Source organism: Haliotis rubra, unplaced genomic scaffold, assembly GCF_003918875.1.
Source record: "Haliotis rubra isolate DU_JTF1 unplaced genomic scaffold, ASM391887v1 Scf240, whole genome shotgun sequence".
Lineage (NCBI taxonomy): Eukaryota > Metazoa > Mollusca > Gastropoda > Lepetellida > Haliotidae > Haliotis > Haliotis rubra.
In genome coordinates, this window is record NW_025766448.1 from 319,622 (window position 1) to 340,114 (window position 20,493).

A 20,493-nucleotide genomic window follows, 5' to 3' on the forward strand; every position below is an offset into this window, starting at 1 on the left:
CATATAGGGAAGGTGCAGGGCTCAGTCGAGTTTGGTGACCTTCACGGTCACAGTGACACTTTGAAGATTTCAGTATGTTAAGATTGTCAACAAGATATCTCAAGAATGGTACACTGGATCTTCTTCTTTGTAGGCTTTCAAGACTTCTCTTGAATGTTTATTTATAAGCAATTTCTCTGTTACCTTTTTTTTTGCATATTTCATACACCATGACATTCATGACAAGGTCAAAGTCAGTATTGAAAATATTTGTGTGTTTGAACAGCTACAGAGCAGAGCAAGATATCAAGAGAGGTTGACTGGTCATGTTTTTGTTGACATTTAACGTCACCTTAACCTACGACCTTCACTTTCATTGCTCTTTAAGTTTGATTTGATAATTTGCAGCGGGGGATTATGTCACCTTAGTGACAACTGCTTGTTATATTGGTAATAGTTGTACATATTCAAATAGCGTACTTGTATGCAATAGATTAATAGGAATTGAGTTTTCACATAAATATTTGTGTCATTTATGCAGATATGCATCTTATCTGTACCACTGTAAACAGCAGTATCATTAAAGCTTGATATATATCAAGAAATGTTATTTTGTGTAAGAAAATATGAATTTATGTCTGCCCCTTCTATTCTAAGTGTTAGTTTGTGTTAAGGTTTGGTAGGTTACCCACAACTGTGAGTGAGTGAGTGAGTATGGTGCACGCCGCTTTTAGCTATATTCCAGCAATATCACGGCGGGGGACACCAGAAATGGGCTTCACACATTGTACCCATGTGGGGATACAAACCTGGGTCTTCGGCGTGACGAGCGGACGCTTTAACCACCAGGCTACCCCACCGCCCCTTTACCCACAACTGTACACATGACACTTGAATGAAAATGGTGGGGAACATATTCTACAGCAGTTCTCCCATGATTTCACTCTCCAACCAGGGAATGGGATATGATGTGAGGTGAGGTGAGGTGAGGTGAGGTGAAATTGGGTTTTACGTCGTGCTTAAGAATATTTCGTTCATATGACGACGTTCATGCGTGTGTATGTGTATGTGCGGCTGCTTGTACTAGCCCAGACTGAAGCTGTTTTTTATAGTGCTAGCCCACTGAGATACCATGCCGCAGTGAAGCATGAATACCCCACTCAGACTCCGAGCCGACCAGTCCTTGTTGTACCCATTAATGCCAAGCGCCAGGCAGGGACTAACAAGTTCCATATTTTAACGTCTTTTCGTATGACGCGGTTGGGGATCGAACCCGCGACCTTCCGCTCTCCAGGCGGACGCTCTAACCACTACACCACGGAGGTGGTCGATATTGGAGGTGACTGAACCTGTTGAATATGTGTAATAACTTAAAGATATTTATTTGCTTCTGTCATTACTGTAATGACAAGAAATTGTGATGCATTGTGAATGGGAGCTTCTGTGGATTGAGCAATAGATGTGATTCCTGCCCATTTCAAGCAGTCGTAACTTGTTTATTTGGAGCTTTTACCCATTTTATTTTGTATAAATGTATAAACATGTAAAATGGTGTCCACACTGTAAATCTGCAGTAGATGTGTTATCCATTTCCTTTGAGGAAGTATTTGCTGGAGTTGAAACAAACATAGTCCAAATTTCAGTGTAACTACAGTGAAACCCTGATAAGGAAATGAAGTTACATGAAAAATATCTCAACTTAACATGTTTTCTAGTTAACCAACTATAACTTAATTACACAAACATATATAAATCTTGTTAGTGCTAATGCATCATTATCTTATAACACTACCAACAGCCCACAAGTGGTTTAATATGGCAAGTTAGGTGAGGTGAGGTGAAATTGGGTTTAACGTCGTGCTTGAGAATATTTTGCTCATATGACGACGTGCATGCATGCGTATGTGTATGTGAGGCTGCTTGTACTAGCCCAGACTTTAGCTGATTTTATAGTGCTAGCCCACTGAGATACCATGCCGCAGTGAAGCATGAATACCCCACTCAGACACATTATACGGACTCTGTGCCGACCAGTCCTTGTTGTACCCATTAATGCCGAGTGCCAGGCATGGACCAACAAGTACCATATTTTAACGTCTTTTGGTATGGCACAGTCGGGGATTGAACCCGCGACATTCCGCTCTCCTGGCGGACGCTCTAACCACAGAGGCGGTCAATATGGCAAGTTAAATGGTAATTAAGTACATGTAGTTGAGTACACAATTTGTTTGTAGAAAGTGGTCAAATGTAATTGCATTTAGCGTTAACCGCTAAATTGAGTTATTGTTGGCGTCGCCATACCACGTGCCTTTGTTTATAACATGACCTTGGCACGCGCAGCTGCAAACATTACGTCAACACATGACGTCATCAGTTGCTACATCATCACACCACGCGACAGATAACGGTAAGTTACCTCACTTCTCGCGTCACCACCGAACTCGCATGTCGCGCACAGCTATGAACCCGCCGTCCCTTCCTGTGCTCACTTGTTCCAGTTATCTCATTGTGTGTACATTGCAGTCTAGGATATTCCATATTTATACATTGTATCTTTTCTTCATTGTTCATGAATTAAAACGTCATGGTGTTTGGCCTGTTTTGGGGTGAGAATCTCTCAATCGCTATGCTGCTGGTTGTCCGCTTTCGCAGCAGAAACCGATTAACAAAATTCCAGCCTGCTTCACAGTAGATGGAATTCGCTCGCTCGCTATGCTCACCTCGTCTGTTTGGTCACAGCTGAGAGGTGATTGTGTAATATACTCTCACTGCTACTTCTCAACCCTGTATAGCCATCCACACATATTGGCCACTGCTTCCCAAGAAAATATCTTCCTTGTCTGTTTTCCTAGCGCTAGTCCAGCAATAACATATATTTTGTCACTGAGAAAGCCTAATCCCAAATATAACATGCAACATTTGACCACATTTTGAAAAAAGGCTTTGTGTGTCCATATCTTCTGCCATTTGGACTGTCTATGTAGTAGTTACATCACCTTAACACGAGTGATTGGCTTGGTTACCTCACAGTTTTGTGTGGCTTTGATTGACAGGAGAATTGACACGAGGGGCAGAGCCCCGAGTTGTCAAATTCTCCTGTCAATCAAAGCCACACAAAACTGTGAGGTAACTGAGCCAATCACGAAAGTGTGCAGTGATGTAACTCACTTGTAGCATACTTTGACGTCATAAGCGGGATATGAGGTAAATTTGGAATTTCCGCCACTTTTCAGTTTGTCCTGGCGATAAAACAGTAAATAACGAAAATGGCGAGTTCGAACATGACTGATTTTGGGATACTGATATTGACGACATTACATTAAGTCAGAAGTTAAGTAATGGAGGCGCGTAAAGTGGATGGTACTCTTTACCCAGCCAAAACTTTATACTTGATAATGACGGGACTACTCAGAAGCATTAGAGAACAAGGAAACTTTATAAATTTCTTGAATGTGAAGCGAGATGACTGTTTGCCATTCAAACAGGCCGAACCACTGATTCGAGTGTTAAGTGCACAAATGGCGAAAATTATACTTCTCAAGGTATATCGGAACAGTTGTCAAACAGGCTATAGGTTACAACCACTGACAGAAGGACAGTGAAATAAAATGTAAAACAATGTGCGAGTCATTCATTTGCCTTTTGTATGGAAGTGGCCTATGTCAGCTAATGACCGAGCAGCAAGGGGAGAGGGGCTTTCATGAATAAAACTATGTTTTAAACCACTGACAAAACTGATGTCCGATGTCGGGCCACTGTGAGTGAGTAAGTGAGCCGTTTAGTTTTACGCGACTCAGCAATAATCCAGCTATATGGCGGCGGTCTGTAAATAATCGAGTCTGGACCAGACAATCCAGTGATCAACAGCATGAACATCGATCTGCGTAATTGGGAACCGATGACATGTGTCAACCAAGCCAGCGAAGCCTGACCACCCAATCCCGTTAGTCGCCTCTTACGACAAGCGTGGGTTTTCAGCTATTGAAACTGTGGCTATTGAAACTGTGCCTACTTACACTTGTCGGGTTCGGATCTTCACGGGTCAGGCAACTAACGGAACTGGGTCATCAGACTAGCTGACTTGAAACTTTTGGCCTGAAATTTAAAAGAAATATCTCATGTAAGATTGAATAGATTTAATATACAAGAATCATTCGAAAAAAATAATTTGTTTGTTAACTTTTGCTGAGTAGAGTAAACGTCTATCCCCGATCTTTCAGTGACTTGTGGGAGGTCTTCAAACGGTACGACCTTGGAGAAAACAAGCTGCCAATCTCCATCCTCAGACGTGCCTTCTGTGAGCTGAACCTCTACCCTTCATACTCTCAAGGTAGGTCAAGGTCATTGATTGAGTGCAAGGTCAGGATCAGGTAAAATTAATAGCTATGTTCTTTGTCTGTGGTACTTGGGACAAAAAAACAGAATATAGTCAGGTGTGCAGAATGGAAATCTAATTATTGAATATCTGACACATTCTGTCACCTCCAGTTCTAGAGATGTATATGATATATATGATTCAATTTTTCACCTCCAGTTCTAGAGATGGTGCACTGTGCAGTCGAGTATGGCAGTCCCTGCGTTCCTGATCACATCACTTTCGGGGAGTTCTGCGTTCTGGTCGATGAGCTTCAATATCACTATGAGAGAGGGTAAGCTTCCATTAACTACTGGTGATCTAAATGGGAGTGTTACAATTGACATTACATAGGCAGTCAGTACAGTTAGACTAACACTTTTCCTGTATCACTAGTACTTTTCACCCCAGCTCCAATAGTAGACTAATCCGCTCACCCCTACACTGTAGTTAGACATATCTGTCACCTCTTGTCTCAAGTCAAGGGAGTTTACTGACTATAATGTGAAAGTCAAGTGTCCATCCTTGTTGCATTCCACGAAGTAGGAACCATTTTGTTGCAGTAGACATATTTTAAGATCTTTGACCATGGCACTGCCATTTTGTTTAAAGCAAATGCAAGTAGTGTGAGAGGTGGTATCTGATTGGTCAATAGGAGGCACATGTAAGGGACAGAACTCCTCATAGCTACTGTTGGCTCAACAATCAAGTCACAAAATTCCAAACTTACCAATAGTATAATATACTCATGGAAACAAATAAGGGAACACAAGAAAGTACAAGTGTTCCATTATTCTTTTCCAGAATTTCACCCACAGTGCAAAACAAAGCTTGTGAAGAAATCTGGAAAAGAATAAAGGAACACTTGTACTTTCATGCGTTCCCTTATTTGTTTCCATGAGTATATATGACCTGATTACCCTCTCACTCCTGTAAAACATTTAGACCAACCCCTTCAATACTGCATGGCAATTATTCTAAGGCTTTCCAACCCGTTCTTTTTTTTTCATTGTTTTAAATAGTCAATGTCAGTTTTCTTCATTTATATAAAAGCATCAAATCAGTGAGACATACTCATAAACAACATGTTCTTCAAACATTAATCACACTGTCATCGTACTCAGACATATTGGCGCTTGTTGGCAGAGGTTCCTGTTTGACACTCAACACACCTTGGGGACCTTTAGTTATCAAACTGAGTGTATATTCATCCCTGTAAAACAAGTAGACACACCTCTACACACAAGTAGACTCACCCTACACACAAGCAGACACACCCCTGTAATGCAAGTAGATTTGCCCCTACGCACGAGTAGACTCAGCCCTACACACAAGCAGACTCACCCCTGTTTTGTAAGAAGACTCACATCTGTAACACAAGTAGAATCATGCCTGTAACACAAGCAGACTCACCCTGTAACACAAGTAGGCTCACTCCTGTAACACAAGTAGACTCACTCCTGTAACACAAGTAGGCTCACTCCTGTAACACAAGTAGGCTCACCCCTGTAACACAAGTAGACTCACCCCTGTAACACAAGTAGGCTCACTCCTGTAACACAAGTAGGCTCACTCCTGTAACACATAAGTAGGCTCACCCCTGTAACACAAGTAGGCTCACTCCTGTAACACAAGTAGGCTCACTCCTGTAACACAAGTAGGCTCACTCCTGTAACACAAGTAGGCTCACCCTGTAACACAAGTAGGCTCACTCCTGTAACACAAGTAGGCTCACTCCTGTAAACAGTAGACTCACCCTGTAGTAGCCTCACTCCTGTAACACAAGTAGGCTCACCCTGTAACCAGGCTCACACCCTGTAACACAAGTAGGCTCACTCCTGTAAACACACAGTAGGCTCACCCTGTAACACAAGTAGGCTCACTCCTGTAACACAAGTAGGCTCACTCCTGCAACACTGTAACACAAGTAGGCTCACTCCTGTAACACTAGACTCCTGTAACTCAAGTAGGCTCACTCCTGTAACACAAGTAGGCTCACACCCTGTAACACAAGTAGACTCACCCCAGTAACACAAGTAGGCTCACCCTGTAACACAAGTAACACAAGTAAGGCAAGTCACTCCTGTAACACAAGTAGTCACTCCTAGGCTCCTCCTGTAACACACAAGTAGGCTCACTCCTGTAACACTGAGTAGGCTCACCCTGTAACACAAGTAGGCTCACTCCTGTAACACAAGTAGGCTCACCCTGTAACACAAGTAGTGGCTCACTCCTGTAACAGGCTCACTCCAGTAGGCTCACTCCTGTAACACAAGTAGGCTCACTCCTGTAACACAAGTAGGCTCACTCCTGTAACACGAGTAGGCTCACCCCTGTAACACAAGTAGGCTCACTCCTGTAACACAAGTAGGCTCAACACCCTGTAACTCAAGTAGGCTCACTCCTGTAACACAAGTAGGCTCACCCCTGTAACACAAGTAGGCTCACCCCTGTAACACGAGTAGACTCACCCCTGTAACACAAGTAGGCTCACCCCTGTAACACAAGTAGGCTCACCCCTGTAACACAAGTAGACTCACTCCTGTAACACAAGTAGGCTCACTCCTGTAACATGAGTAGGCTCACCCTGTAACAGCTCAGTAGGTTCACTCCTGTAAAACAAGTAGACTTACACCCTGTAACACAAGTAGGCTCACCCTTTAACACAAGTAGGCTCACCCTGTAACACCAGCAGACTTACATCTGTAACAAAAGTCTGAACCCTTTAACACAAGTACATTCACCCCTGTAACAAGTAGACTCACTAATACACACAAATTACCTACGTCACTGGTGGCAGTTTTAATTCCTGACTGTTTCCTTTTCAGCATTGCTCTCCCCCAACCACGGTCCATGTTAAAAAACAAACCAGACGCGTACGAGATAAGAAGAAAAAGAAAAGGTACAAAGCTATGACCAATGTCGGTCAACAAGTTCAATGTCTTCACCAACAAACCTGCCTCAAATTGCAGACACAAAGAAAGTAATATGATAAATTCTTTGTCATCAAATCTTTCGTTTTTAAAACATGGTATTGTTTGTTATCATGCCTGCTGTTTGACAATAAGGACAGATAAAGACACAAAGAAATTAATATGCAAAATATTTTGTCACCAAAACATTCGTGGTATTTTTTGTAATCCTGCTTGATGTTTGATGTTAAGGGTAACGAGGACAGGCTGATATACATTCTGTATACTGTGTCAAAATGTATTGGTGTCTAATTATGGCATGGTATCTAAAGGGGCTATCATTATAAAACCTCCATTTCTCGGGACTAGTACATTCAGACTCTTGCACAAACACACGTCATGTTGCAAAGCAATATAAGTGGAATAAACTTGAACACGATGTTTAACCAAACCAAACTGTCAAAGATCTGTTTTAGTACAAGCAGCCACACACACATCTAACTGTGTGGGCAATGCTCTTGAACTCAGTGGTAAACCCCATTTCCACTCAGCTGTTATGACAATAGATCTGTTGGGATTCTGCCAGCATTTCCCAGATGTTGTTGACGTTTCATGTTTATCAACATTTTAAAGAACTTGTCAAGACAGTTGTGTTATATATTATTTCAAAGATATTGGATATGATGGCTTGTGTGAATCCTAAATCAGGCAATTGTGGACACGTTACTGGTACTTATTACCACCTTTTACATACCCCTAACTTCTAGAAATTACCTCCCTTGACATGCCCTGGCTTCTACACCTCAAGGGGGGCGGTGGGGTAGCGTAATGGTTAAAGCGTTGGCTCGTCACGCCGAAGACCTGGGTTCGAATCCCCACATGGGCACAATGTGTGAAGCCCATTTCTGGTGTCCCCCGCCGTGATGTTGCTGGAATATTGCTAAAAGCGGCGTAAAACCAAACTCAGTCAGTCAGTCTACATCTCAAATTGACAGTGAGCACATGCTACATATAACTATGCCGTCTACCCCAGACATAACTACAAATGAACTTATCAGAATGATATCTGATGAGTGATCTTAAATGGATGGTTATTTTATTTCCCACCCTGAAATGCTTTTTGGGGGGGCAGGGGGGTGGCAAGAAGGGATGGGATAAGAGATGTGAAGTTAATTGAACATTGAGAGCATGAGCCATTAACAGAAAGGATTGTAAGACGTCATACTCACCTGTTTTCCTAAATCATCATATGGTTCATAAGGTTTCATAGATTTCTAAATTACTTCTGGCAAAATATTGCTCCTAACTGCAATAAAGAATTTGGCTTCTCATATATCTTATCTTTACTTATAACTTCAGCTTGAAGAATTTGATTAGCTATATCCTTTTTCAGGAATCAATACTGACACTTTAGCTTTCTTGGTAATGCATATATTTTGCATTTGCATTTCAGAGAGTCTACAGGCTAATTTCCAAGGTAGGTTACAGCAGAAATGACTCAGTAAGAGTATTTGCCTTGGCCAAATGCATCCCAGAACTGAAAAACTACTATTTTGTGTGCACTTTATACCTTGGCCGGTACAGTACTCATTGTGTTAGAACAAATACCTAGAGAAATTTTGCAACAGCTGTACAAACACATTAATTGTCTTGGTTTGGTGTATTTTTACAGTGTTTCTTGATGTTTCAAGAGTTTTGATTGGGTGAAACACAAATCATTTGTTCCAGTGTTCCTGGTTGTATCGAGAGTTTTGATTGGGTGAAATGTGAATCATTTGTTCCAGTGTTCCTGGTTGTATCGAGAGTTTTGATTGGGTGAAATGTGAATCATTTGTTATGGTATATCTGTGTGTTATGAGTTTGTATTGACTATAACACTTAGCTATTTTTTCAAGTGTTCCTGGGTGTATCAAGAGTTTTGATTATATGCATCTTATAGTAATTTGTTATGATATATCTGTGTGGACAGGGAAAGAAACCTTTCAAAATTTCCCACTAGACCACAGGACCAGTCAGTGGACAATAACTAGTGGTCCTGTCCGTTCTTCACTGGTCCAAAATAACATTCGTAGATTTACTTATCTATCAATACAACATTCACTGGCCACCAGGACCACTGTGCAAAACTTATCATTTAGTGGCCCTGATGAATTTTTACTAGCCAGGGACCACAGGACCAACGTAAATTTTACACACTGGTGTTATCGAGAGTTTTGTTGGCTATAACACCTAGTTATTTCTTCCAGTGTTTCTGGGTGGGTCATGTTCTGGTACAACATGGCGACAGGAAAAAGCCATCCCATATCTCAAACTTCAGTCGCTGACATTCTACAATCCCGTGAGTCCGAATAAAAGGAAACTTATTTGTAATTTTCACTGATCTGAGCTCATATGATTTTCACACATGTATGCATTAGTGTTGGGAACTGGTTAAAATCGCATAACTGATGACTGATTCATTACAACCGATCAATCGTCGAAAATAATTGGTCAGCGTCATTTATTAAATTTTCCTGGTTATTTTTGTTAATGCACTAAAATAAAGAAAAAACATGTAGATCTTTCAAGTTTTTTACCAATTGTGCAATATGCATTTGCAAATTTCACATCTTTAAGGATGACTAGTATGTTAGGAACATAAATTTCCATGAGTCTTTAAGATATATTCAATCCTGAGTTGGAACGAGCTTGTAGTGCTTATGAAATGTAACAGACAAAACCAACCTTGTTAAAAATATTGTTAATGCAAACAAGTGTTCCAAAATTGTTTGGGTTCAATTATGAGAAAACATCATAGATTGATTGGTCGTTTAGTCATTGCGACCAATCTTCGATTATTTCAATTAATCGGACCACCACTAGTATGCAAACATGCACATACATATGAACACACATTACAGGAAGACACAGTCATGCATTCCAGCGTTCGCAGTTACATGGGAGATGCTCATGATGTTAATCATTGGAATGACTGTTATTTTACACACCGCCCTCATAAAGCTGGAATATTGCTGAGCGAGATATTAAACAACAGACACAATGTGATGTTCACGTGTACTGATTGATCTACACACTGAGCTCAGAACACACACTCATACTGCTGATGCTAAGGAGACAGACTGTTGTAATATGGCTGGAATATTGCTGAGCGAGACATTAAACAACAGACACTAAAGGCAGGTGGTAAAAAAAATTTGTTTTAAATCACCAAAGTACCATTCCATTTAAATACTAAAAGTAATTTAATTTTGGCAATTAATGAAGTGTATATGGGGCAAACACCAATCTAAAAAAACATTTCTTGTAACTTTACATTTTTGGCCAATGAAAACATTAGGATTTTATTTTTTCAGCAGGGAAAGTTAATTTATATTTTTTTCTTATTCTTGAAAAGAATACAGCCAGCGGATCCATCAAAAAGGAATTACAATTGGTCTGTCCTAAACAAGAAATATCCATCTTGCAATCCTTGAAATAATTTGCATTTACACACACTCATTCTGCTCTGAACAGACATAGCTGGAATATTGACGAGTCCTGTAAACAAGAAATATCTATCTTGTTTTGAGGAGGTAATCCTTGAAATAATTTGCATTTACTGATCTTTTGCTGTAGGTAGTAAACAACTGGAGACCAGAGCTGATTGAGTTGGAGGACCGGGCTAAACAGGTACGCTTAACATCATCCTCATGTGTGCAGGGAATTATTTCTCCATTTATTGTTTTAAAGACACAATGTCACGCTTTTCGACAATATTTTGGCCTATATTTTATATATTGGGGGCATATGCACTCACTTTAGCTTCCTATTGATGCAATAAAAGACTTATTATCCCTTAAAGAAATCGATAATTGAAACTTATCCTTTCAACGGATAACATATATTGTAAACGATTTATAATATTGTAATGTAAATTGAAACTTCATTGAGAAATGCATAACAGCTTTAAGATAAAGGCGGAGAACACTTGTTTTGTTTGGAATAAATTATATGGTAGCTTCCCTGAGGAAGGCTGATAGTTAGTGTTATTGAGAGAAATGCATTATGTATATTAAGATAAAGGTCATGAACTCCTTCACCACTGTAACTTCATTTTGAGCCAGAATGCTACAATACAATAACTGTACCAAGGCATCAGTGAGTGAATGTAGACCAACTTGACCTGTAACAGTGGACAAAGTTGATTATGTTGTCTTCTTCTTTATTGTCACACTTAGCACTCTTGAGTGAGTGAGTGAGTGAGAGTATGTCACTATTAGCAATATTCCAGCAATATCACTGGAAGTTGAACCAGAAATGGGCTTCATGCACTGTACCCACATGGGGAGTCAAACCCAGGATGGTGTGAAAAGCAAACACTTTGACCATTAGGCTACCCTACCACCCCCATTAGCAAATGAGATTTGAATTCACCATTAATGTCTTACTATCAGACTGTCAGGCCTTAAATATGTATGATACACTGACAGTTCGACAGCCATTAAACACCACTGTGTGTACCAACTGTGCTTCTGCAGGAATATGGGGTGGTGGGGTAGTCTAGTGATTGAACTAAAGCACAAGGGTACAATGTGTGAAGCCCATTTCTGGTGTCCCCCACTGTGATATTGCTGGAATATTGCTAAAAGCGGCTCATTTACCGGACAATATTTATATAAAATACAAACGACACAAAATGCTTCATTCCAGATTCCAGATCTGGACACTTAATTTCAGTTACCAACAGTGTTAAGTACAGACTGTTGTGTCAAACTAACCAGACAAGGTCTACGCTTGATGATTAGGGGTGAAACGGTATGCTCTTACATGGTACGGTACATATTGTGGTACAAGGCCTCGTTTCGTTTTGGTTAGTTATATGAGGTATGATCATAATACAGAAAAAAGCCGTCTAGCAAAGAAATGCTCAGATTTTGATTAAATGATATGATTTCTAGACATTTTAGAAAAGGTTTAGAAAGGTTAATAAAATGTCGGTGCGAAAACCGAAAATACTGAATTTTTGGATTACTATACCAAACCGAAGGCAAAATACCATAGTTCAACTAATTACGCGGTATACCGTTTCCCCACAATTGATGATGTTTGTATTGTGACTGTAACATTGTGATGATGTTGTTCCAGGCAGCTCAGCTTCTGTTCTTCAAGATACCATAGTTCAACTAATTACGCGGTATACCATTTCCCCCCTATTGATGATGTTTGTATTGTGACTGAAACATTGGGATTATGTTGTTCCAGGCAGCTCAGCTTCTGTTCTTCATGATACCATAGTGCAACTAATTACGCGGTATACCATTTCCCCCCTATTGATGATGTTTGTATTGTGACTGTAACATTGGGATTATGTTGTTCCAGGCAGCTCAGCTTCTGTTCTTCAAAATACCATAGTTCAACTAATTCACGCGGTATACCATTTCCCTATTGATGATGTTTGTATTGTGACTGAAACATTGGGATTATGTTGTTCCAGGCAGCTCAGCTTCTGTTCTTCATGATACCATAGTGCAACTAATTACGCGGTATACCATTTCCCCCCTATTGATGATGTTTGTATTGTGACTGTAACATTGTGATGATGTTGTTCCAGGCAGCTCAGCTTCTGTTCTTCAAAATACCATAGTTCAACTAATTACGCGGTATACCATTTCCCCCCTATTGATGATGTTTGTATTGTGACTGAAACATTGGGATTATGTTGTTCCAGGCAGCTCAGCTTCTGTTCTTCATGATACCATAGTGCAACTAATTACGCGGTATACCATTTCCCCCCTATTGATGATGTTTGTATTGTGACTGTAACACTGTGATTATGTTGTTCCAGGCAGCTCAGCTTCTGTTCTTCATGATTGACAATCATACGAGGGCCGTGGTGTCCATGGTGGAAGTGGCATATCTAGTCGGTGGGTGCTTCAACATGTCTGTGTGTCCTCACACCTACTTACTGTAGGACAGTAGGGGTGGCCAACTTGTATCCTGAAAGCCATAGTGTCCTCACACCTCATACTGTAGGGCGGTATGGGTGGCCAACTTATATCCTTATATCCATTGCAGGGACTTGTACAGAGCTGCATACTTTATTCATCATTCTTGTCATAGTGGCTCTGGTTGGTTGAAACAAATGTCCCTTTAGACCATTAAGGTCAACTTTGTCATGATTTAATTACCCTGCAAAACCTGACTGCTTTCAATTGTTGAAATTTGGAAGTAGTATTTATTAAGTGGAAAATGCATTGTGGAACATTAATACTTAAGGTTTTAAAGAGACAGGTCTGTTTCTGCTAGTATGTGCAGACACCTCAAATCCCACCCAACTGTTCCAGGTTCCCGTCGGCAAGTGGTGCTGGTCTATAACGACTCGTGGGAGAAAGTCATACTTAATGGAGAATGTCCCTCATCACGGTGAACACTCTTACACTGAATATTTATACATGTAGTGGAGTATAGTGGAGTTGCTAAGGTGATGAAATTCACCATGTTGTGTTGCCTCCCTTAGTTGTGGCAGGATTAGGTGACTGAGATTTTGAATCCCAAATTTGCCCTGATTACTATGGTTGGTTTGTTAGACCATACCCCAGCTTGGTATAATTGTCTCCTGCATCTCCACTTTATCTCTCCTCCATGAGGATGCCCGCTCCTTCAGGGATACAAAAAGCTGAGTCTTGTCAGTGGTGCTCCGATGCCTCAGTACATTTGCTAGATGCCATAAAATGTCTATCTAGTATCAGTGCCAAAGGGAGATATAAATATATTTACTTGTATGCCTGTTTCAGGTCATGTATTTTATGTGAAATTCCAGTTTTATTTATTTGCATCAACTGTATACTCTGATACACAAATCAAGAGGTATATCACAGTGTGCAAAATATTTTCCAAATATTGCTAGCCAGCCTGAAACTTACTAGCCCACAAAATAATTCACTTGCCCAAAATTTGAATGTAGAAACTAAGCAAAAGATTACAAAACTAGATGAGAATAAGATATTGTCGGCATGACACGGGTTTCATCATTAAGCTGCTAATATAATGAACATGTTTATAAGGCCATAATTTTGCATGATTTAAAAGTGTCAGTGCTAGACGTACACTATGTCGTTAGAACACTCCCGTACAAGACTGTTCAAGTTCCATGTGATGACATAATCATGTTTAATCAGAGTGATGCAAAAATATATACTAATATGCGCTCACTGTGCATACATCGCAGGGAACTTGGAGACATTGTGCGAGCTCGGACAGTTTTGATTGATATCGTTGAGAGAAACGCGATACCAGTCTTCACAAACATTCACAAAGCTCTGCAGTGTACAGCTACTGGGCTGAAACAGGTGAGTAGTGCTATGTGGTGTGTTGAATGTTGTACCTGAACACTGATGTAGAGGGTTATGAAGGGACCAGTCATTTGGAGATAATGAATGGGATGAGCGAGTTGAACATTACTGTACAGGGTTATGAAGGGACCAGTCATTTGGAGAAAATAAATGAGATGAGAGAGATGAACATTACTGTACAGGGTTATGGAGGGACCAGTCATTTGGAGAAAATAAATGGGATGAGAGAGATGAACATTACTGTACAGGGTTATGGAGGGACCAGTCATTTGGAGAAAATAAATGAGATGAGAGAGATGAACATTACTGTACAGGGTTATGGAGGGACCAGTCATTTGGAGAAAATAAATGAGATGAGAGAGATGAACATTACTGTACAGGGTTATGGAGGGACCAGTCATTTGGAGAAAATAAATGAGATGAGAGAGATGAACATTACTGTACAGGGTTATGGAGGGACCAGTCATTTGGAGAAAATAAATGGGATGAGAGAATGAACATTACTGTACAGGGTTATGAGGGACCAGTCATTTGGAGAAAATAAATGGGATGAGAGATGAACATTACTGTACAGGGTTATGAAGGGACCAGTCATTTTGGAGAAAATAAATGAGATGAGAGAGATGAACATTACTGTACAGGGTTTTGAAGGGACCAGTCATTTGGAGAAAATAAATGAGATGAGAGAGATGAACATTACTGTACAGGGTTATGAAGGGACCAGTCATTTGGAGAAAATACATGAGATGAGAGAGATGAACATTACTGTACAGGGTTATGAAGGGACCAGTCATTTGGAGAAAATAAATGAGATGAGAGAGATGAACATTATTGTACAGGGTTTTGAAGGGACCAGTCATTTGGAGAAAATAAATGAGATAAAGAGATGAACATTACTGTACAGGGTTATGGAGGGACCAGACATGTTGGAAGAATGACAGGCTCAAGAGAGTAAAAACCTTTGTAGGCCCAACTGAGTAATTTACTCGGTGTTTCTGATGACCTATATAACTGCTGGTTGCATGTACTGGTGTTTGAGTAGATAACCACCGATGGTGACCCTAATGAAATGATATAATATTAAACTGTCATTAAGAATGTTATGATAGGTTCTGAATTTAACATATATGTTTCTCCAATAAGCTTCCTCAAAGGCAAGATGAGATCATTTCTAAAGACGTAAGAAAAGTTACCTCCCTTAGACCATACGATAAATTACCAGTATGTTGTTTCAGGCACTGAGACTGACCAGTCTTTAGCAACAGATTGAACAAATCAAGGAAATTAACTATTTCTTTTCAGAATATGCGGGTCCAAGATTTGGAAATAAACCATGGAGCACAGCCTGTCAAATTCGGCCACACACAAGTTGGGTCCGCTCTGCTGTAGGTGTAATGTTCAGCTAGGTTGACGTGAGGATGGTTGACCACAGTTGTTTGTATGGTAGCATGTTAATGGAACAGGGAACTGTTGGACGTAAAATAAGATGGAATGTGGTGCTACATTTGAAAATATTGCAAAACAGGATCGTGTTGCAGGCTTTGTTCAATAGAGGTTTGGGTTCGAATTGGTCAGTAGCAGCTTTTCCGTGTTGTTGTGGGATTTCTGTGTTTAGAGTGGTCCGCGACAACCTATGCTTGTCTTGTTGTGGGAATTTGGGGTTACAGTATGTACCCTTGTGTCATGTAAGTTCGATCACTTAAGAACTGTCGCTGAATTTTCAAAGTTATATTCATATAATCTTATTTTCAAATCTCTTACCTCTGAACTTGTTTATTTATGTCAAACATTTCCAAAATCCAGGTATTTTAACTGCTTTTCACAATCGCGGCATGGTCGCCCTCTCACTGTCAACACAAGTGACCCAGAAAGCTATGTCACATAAGTTCGATAAATGATTGGCTGGCTTGTCGCGTAAACAGGATGACTTGTAAGGACGATCTCTTGTGTCAAATTCAGAGTTAGAGCAGTCCCAAGTAATTTTTATGGTATTTATGTCCATGAAACGTTCATTTTATGTTTCAATACTTCTAAAAACGATGAAAAGTCACAAATATTCAGCTTATATAGAAGTATTATGCCGGGAATTATTCTTCAGGCTCATCATGACAGGCATCAAACCTCAGAATGTCGAAGAACACTACGAACTGGCTTGCAGAAACGTAAATGTGTTCTGTGCTGACATGTAGGGTGGGTACATTGTGCCCAGGTTGTATTTATCAATGAGGCAATAGCTCGAACATCATCAGGTACAAATTGACGGAAATTCTCAGAAAGCATTAAGTTTTCTATAAGAAATGGCCCTTACTTGTTTCCAAAGTTTTGACAAGGATATCACGTGTCTGGACATGTCACAATTAGACCAGCAACGTAAACAAACAGAAGACAGGTGTGCTGTCAATTTACAATGTGTGAAATAAATACTGTTTACATTTTATTTGAGCTGATAAAGTTACATTATTGATCTAGGGTTAAAAAGTAGTTGTTTGCTGAATATGAGCTATAACTTACGTTTGGTAACTTGACACGAAACATTTTCCGTCCCAAACGAATGAAAGTGGTGTCACCAGAAGATCAAAGCTGCAGATATCGTAAGTTATCGCTACATATCGCGACAATTACCATTCAAAATGGGCGATCGAGGTTACATGTCGATCGAACTTGTGTGACTTGACGATAACTACTTCTCTATTTATACCTTTTTTATACCTTTACCTACAGGAAACTGAGAGAGACTTTTAATTCCATCAGTTCTAATATCGGAGGAAAGATGACCAAAGAAGATGTAAGATATTTTCCCTCTTCTCATCATTTGACACACCAGGTTATACAAGCGGATATTGTTGTCCAAACTCATCAGATCAACCAATAACTTGGAACCACTCTATCCTTAATAATTTATGTTAGTATACCCAACCAAATTGCATACAGGTGCACTCACTCCCTCACTCACCACCTCACTCACTACACTCACTCACTCACTCACTCACTCATGCACTCACTCAGTCACCCACCTACTCACTCACTCATCCCACTCTCTCACTCCCTCACTCACTCACTCACCCACCCACCTACTCACTCACCCATCCCACCCACTCACCCATCCTCTTGCTCGACCGCCCGCCTGCTAGCTCACTCACTCACTCACTCACCCACTCACTCACTCACCTCACTCACTCACTCACTCACTCACTCACTCACTCACTCACTCACTCACTCACTCACTCACTCACTCACCCACCCACTCATTCACTCACTCACTCACTCACTATGACATTAAACAACAATCAAGGTAAATCATCTTTGTCCACAGGTCAAACTGGGCTACAAATGCTATTCAGGACTGGAACTGGACATGAAGTGGCTCAATCAGCAGCGTCCAGTGCAAGATTCCTTCTCTTTTGAGGAGTTCTGTTGTATTGTTACAGAGATGAAGAGGAAGGTGAATTATCCCATAATTTTACTGTTTGCGTATCTGGGGGTTGTGATAACTGAAATACTGGTTAAAGGAGCGTCGAGTCCTACTCAGTCACAGGGGCGGATACAGTTGCTGTTGTTGTTGTTGTTGTTGTTGTTGGGTGTGTGTTGTTGTGTATGTGTGTGGGGGGTGCATACACTCTTGAGAAGGGGTGTGTGTGCACACTTCATTTTTATCCGTTTTCATGAGAGTTTCATTGGTGTTCTTGGGCTATTTATCTTAGTGCTGGACAATTAGATTTAGTGTATTTACGTGTAATGCAGCAATACAGAACATTTTTGTCAGCGAGGCATGGCATTGTATGTACATCAAACATACCGCATCGTGACGTCATACGAGACTTAATTTACAAGATAGCATGATAATTACAGCGATCCACGAGTCAAGGTTATCCACGAATTTAGGTTACAGTTCTGTAATATACTTTCAGGACAAAAGTGGGGGTGCGCATCCCTGTACCCCCCTTCTAGATCTGCCTATGAGTCATTATGTACTCTTATCTTCTGGCACTTTTATCCCCTACAACACGTTTCATCAGTGTCTTTTTCAAAATGGTTTGAATTTTGCCACATATGTAGTAGTGCACATCAACATATTATTTAAGTTTTTTGTTTAATTCATATTTATTTTTACATACTTTTTTTCTGAACTGATGAGTTCAAGTGAGCTACAGAGCATTGTGGCTATGTTCAATAAATTCAAATACTGATAGTGATAGATAATTTGACATGTAACAACTGCAACTACTATAAAAGACTCAACATTTGGAACATACTAATAACATCACTCATGAAATTCCACACAGTGCCTGAAATCAGGAGGGAGGTTCAGCCACCAGTGTTTATTCTATCCTTCCAGAAGAAGACAGTGAGGTCGCCTTGTTGTTTAGGTGTTTGCTCGTCATGCTGAAAGCCGATGCTTGATTTTTGACATGAGTGCATTATATAAAATCCATTCTTGGTGTCTCCTGATATTGATGCAGAGTGACACCAAACTCACTCATCATCTACTGTTTCCAGTGACGCTGTTGACCCAGGTTCGATTCGCTACATGGGCACTTTGTGTGAAGCACATTTCTGGTGTCCCCTGCCGTGATATTGCTGGAATATTGCTAAAAGCATTGTAAAACCATACTCACTCACTCACTCACTCACTCTACTGTTTCCAGAAGCCACCCCTACTGACCAGTGTGCTCACAAGGATGCTGTCCCCTGTTTTCTGGGTTCTCAGTAAGTTTTGATGGTGTTTGGCCATTTTCAAAAGCACTGCTGGCCTGCTAAACCATTGCTGGTCAAAGTACTAGTGGAATAGAGTTACTAGCCCAACTTGATAGTGCATCATCACGGGAATGTGATTATATTCCTCCTGAGTGACAGAAATATTTGTTGAAAGTTATCAAGAGATACAGGAATGTCTTTGATACAATTAGGAAGTTGTAGGTGATTTTTCAAGTAGCAAGATACTTGCAGCCACCATGGTTGAAGAGGATTATACCAATAGGTATTGAAAGACCATAACATATTGAAGCCCTCTCTGCCTCTTAGCATTAAGGGGAAGGTTTGGGTAGCCTAGTGGTTAAAGCGTTTGCTTGTCACGCCGAGGACCCTGGTTCAATTCCCTACATGGGTAAAATGTGTGAAGCCCATTCCTGGTGTCCCCTGCTGTGGTATTACTCGAAAATTACTAAAAGTGGCATAAAACTAAACTCACTCACCCACTCACTCATTCACTCATTAAGGGGAAAACAAGTCAGTATACAAGGTATCAGAGTAGTATCAGAGGCCACGCACTATAATACCAGCATTATTGAGTGTCCCTCATCTGCTTGGATTGAAATCCTTGTTTGGCCCCAATTATGATACCTTTGCTCCTTAGTAGAAAGTGTTCGCCAACATTGAGAAGTTACGGTCACCTTATCACTAAGATTGCTTTGTTGATCAGAGCCTAGTGTTGGGAATTGGTTAAAATCTCATAATTGATGATTGGTTCATTACCACCAATCAATCATCGAAAATAATTGGTTAGCGTCATTTATGAAATTTGTTGATGCACCAAAAAATAAGGAAAAAAACATGTAGTTATTTTGGGGTTGTTGGCAAAATTTCACATCTTTAAAGGATGACTAGTATGTTAGGAACATAAATTTCTTGGTGTCTTTAAGATAAATTCAATCATGACTTGGAACGAGCTGGTAGTGCTTATGAAATGTAACAGACAAAACCAACCTTGTGAAAACTTGTTGACGAACACAAGTGTTCCAGAATTGTTTGTGTTCGATTATGAGTAATTGCATGGTCGTTTAGTCACTGTGACCAATCTTCGATTATTTTAATTAATCAGATCACCACTATCAGAGCCCAGGGTGGCGTTGTACAAAACAACCTTAGTGCTAAGACTACCTTAAGTCAATGTTAAGGTGTGGAGATTTCACAGTCACCT

The 20,493-nt window shown here is 40.3% G+C and overlaps 1 protein-coding gene across 1 annotated transcript in view; it reads left to right on the plus strand.

The window, feature by feature from the left end:
• The window catches only part of LOC124278705, a 28,174-nt gene that overhangs the window by 1,982 nt on the left and 5,699 nt on the right, over nt 1-20,493 (plus strand). Inside the window, exons 2-14 of the mRNA XM_046714476.1 lie at nt 4,200-4,309; nt 4,514-4,628; nt 7,162-7,235; nt 8,699-8,722; nt 9,492-9,583; nt 10,861-10,914; nt 13,070-13,148; nt 13,569-13,647; nt 14,453-14,573; nt 15,879-15,961; nt 17,298-17,361; nt 17,890-18,018; nt 19,223-19,283. Coding sequence (XP_046570432.1) covers nt 4,200-4,309; nt 4,514-4,628; nt 7,162-7,235; nt 8,699-8,722; nt 9,492-9,583; nt 10,861-10,914; nt 13,070-13,148; nt 13,569-13,647; nt 14,453-14,573; nt 15,879-15,961; nt 17,298-17,361; nt 17,890-18,018; nt 19,223-19,283 — 1,085 coding nt within the window. The remainder of the gene's footprint in view (nt 1-4,199; nt 4,310-4,513; nt 4,629-7,161; nt 7,236-8,698; nt 8,723-9,491; nt 9,584-10,860; nt 10,915-13,069; nt 13,149-13,568; nt 13,648-14,452; nt 14,574-15,878; nt 15,962-17,297; nt 17,362-17,889; nt 18,019-19,222; nt 19,284-20,493) is intronic.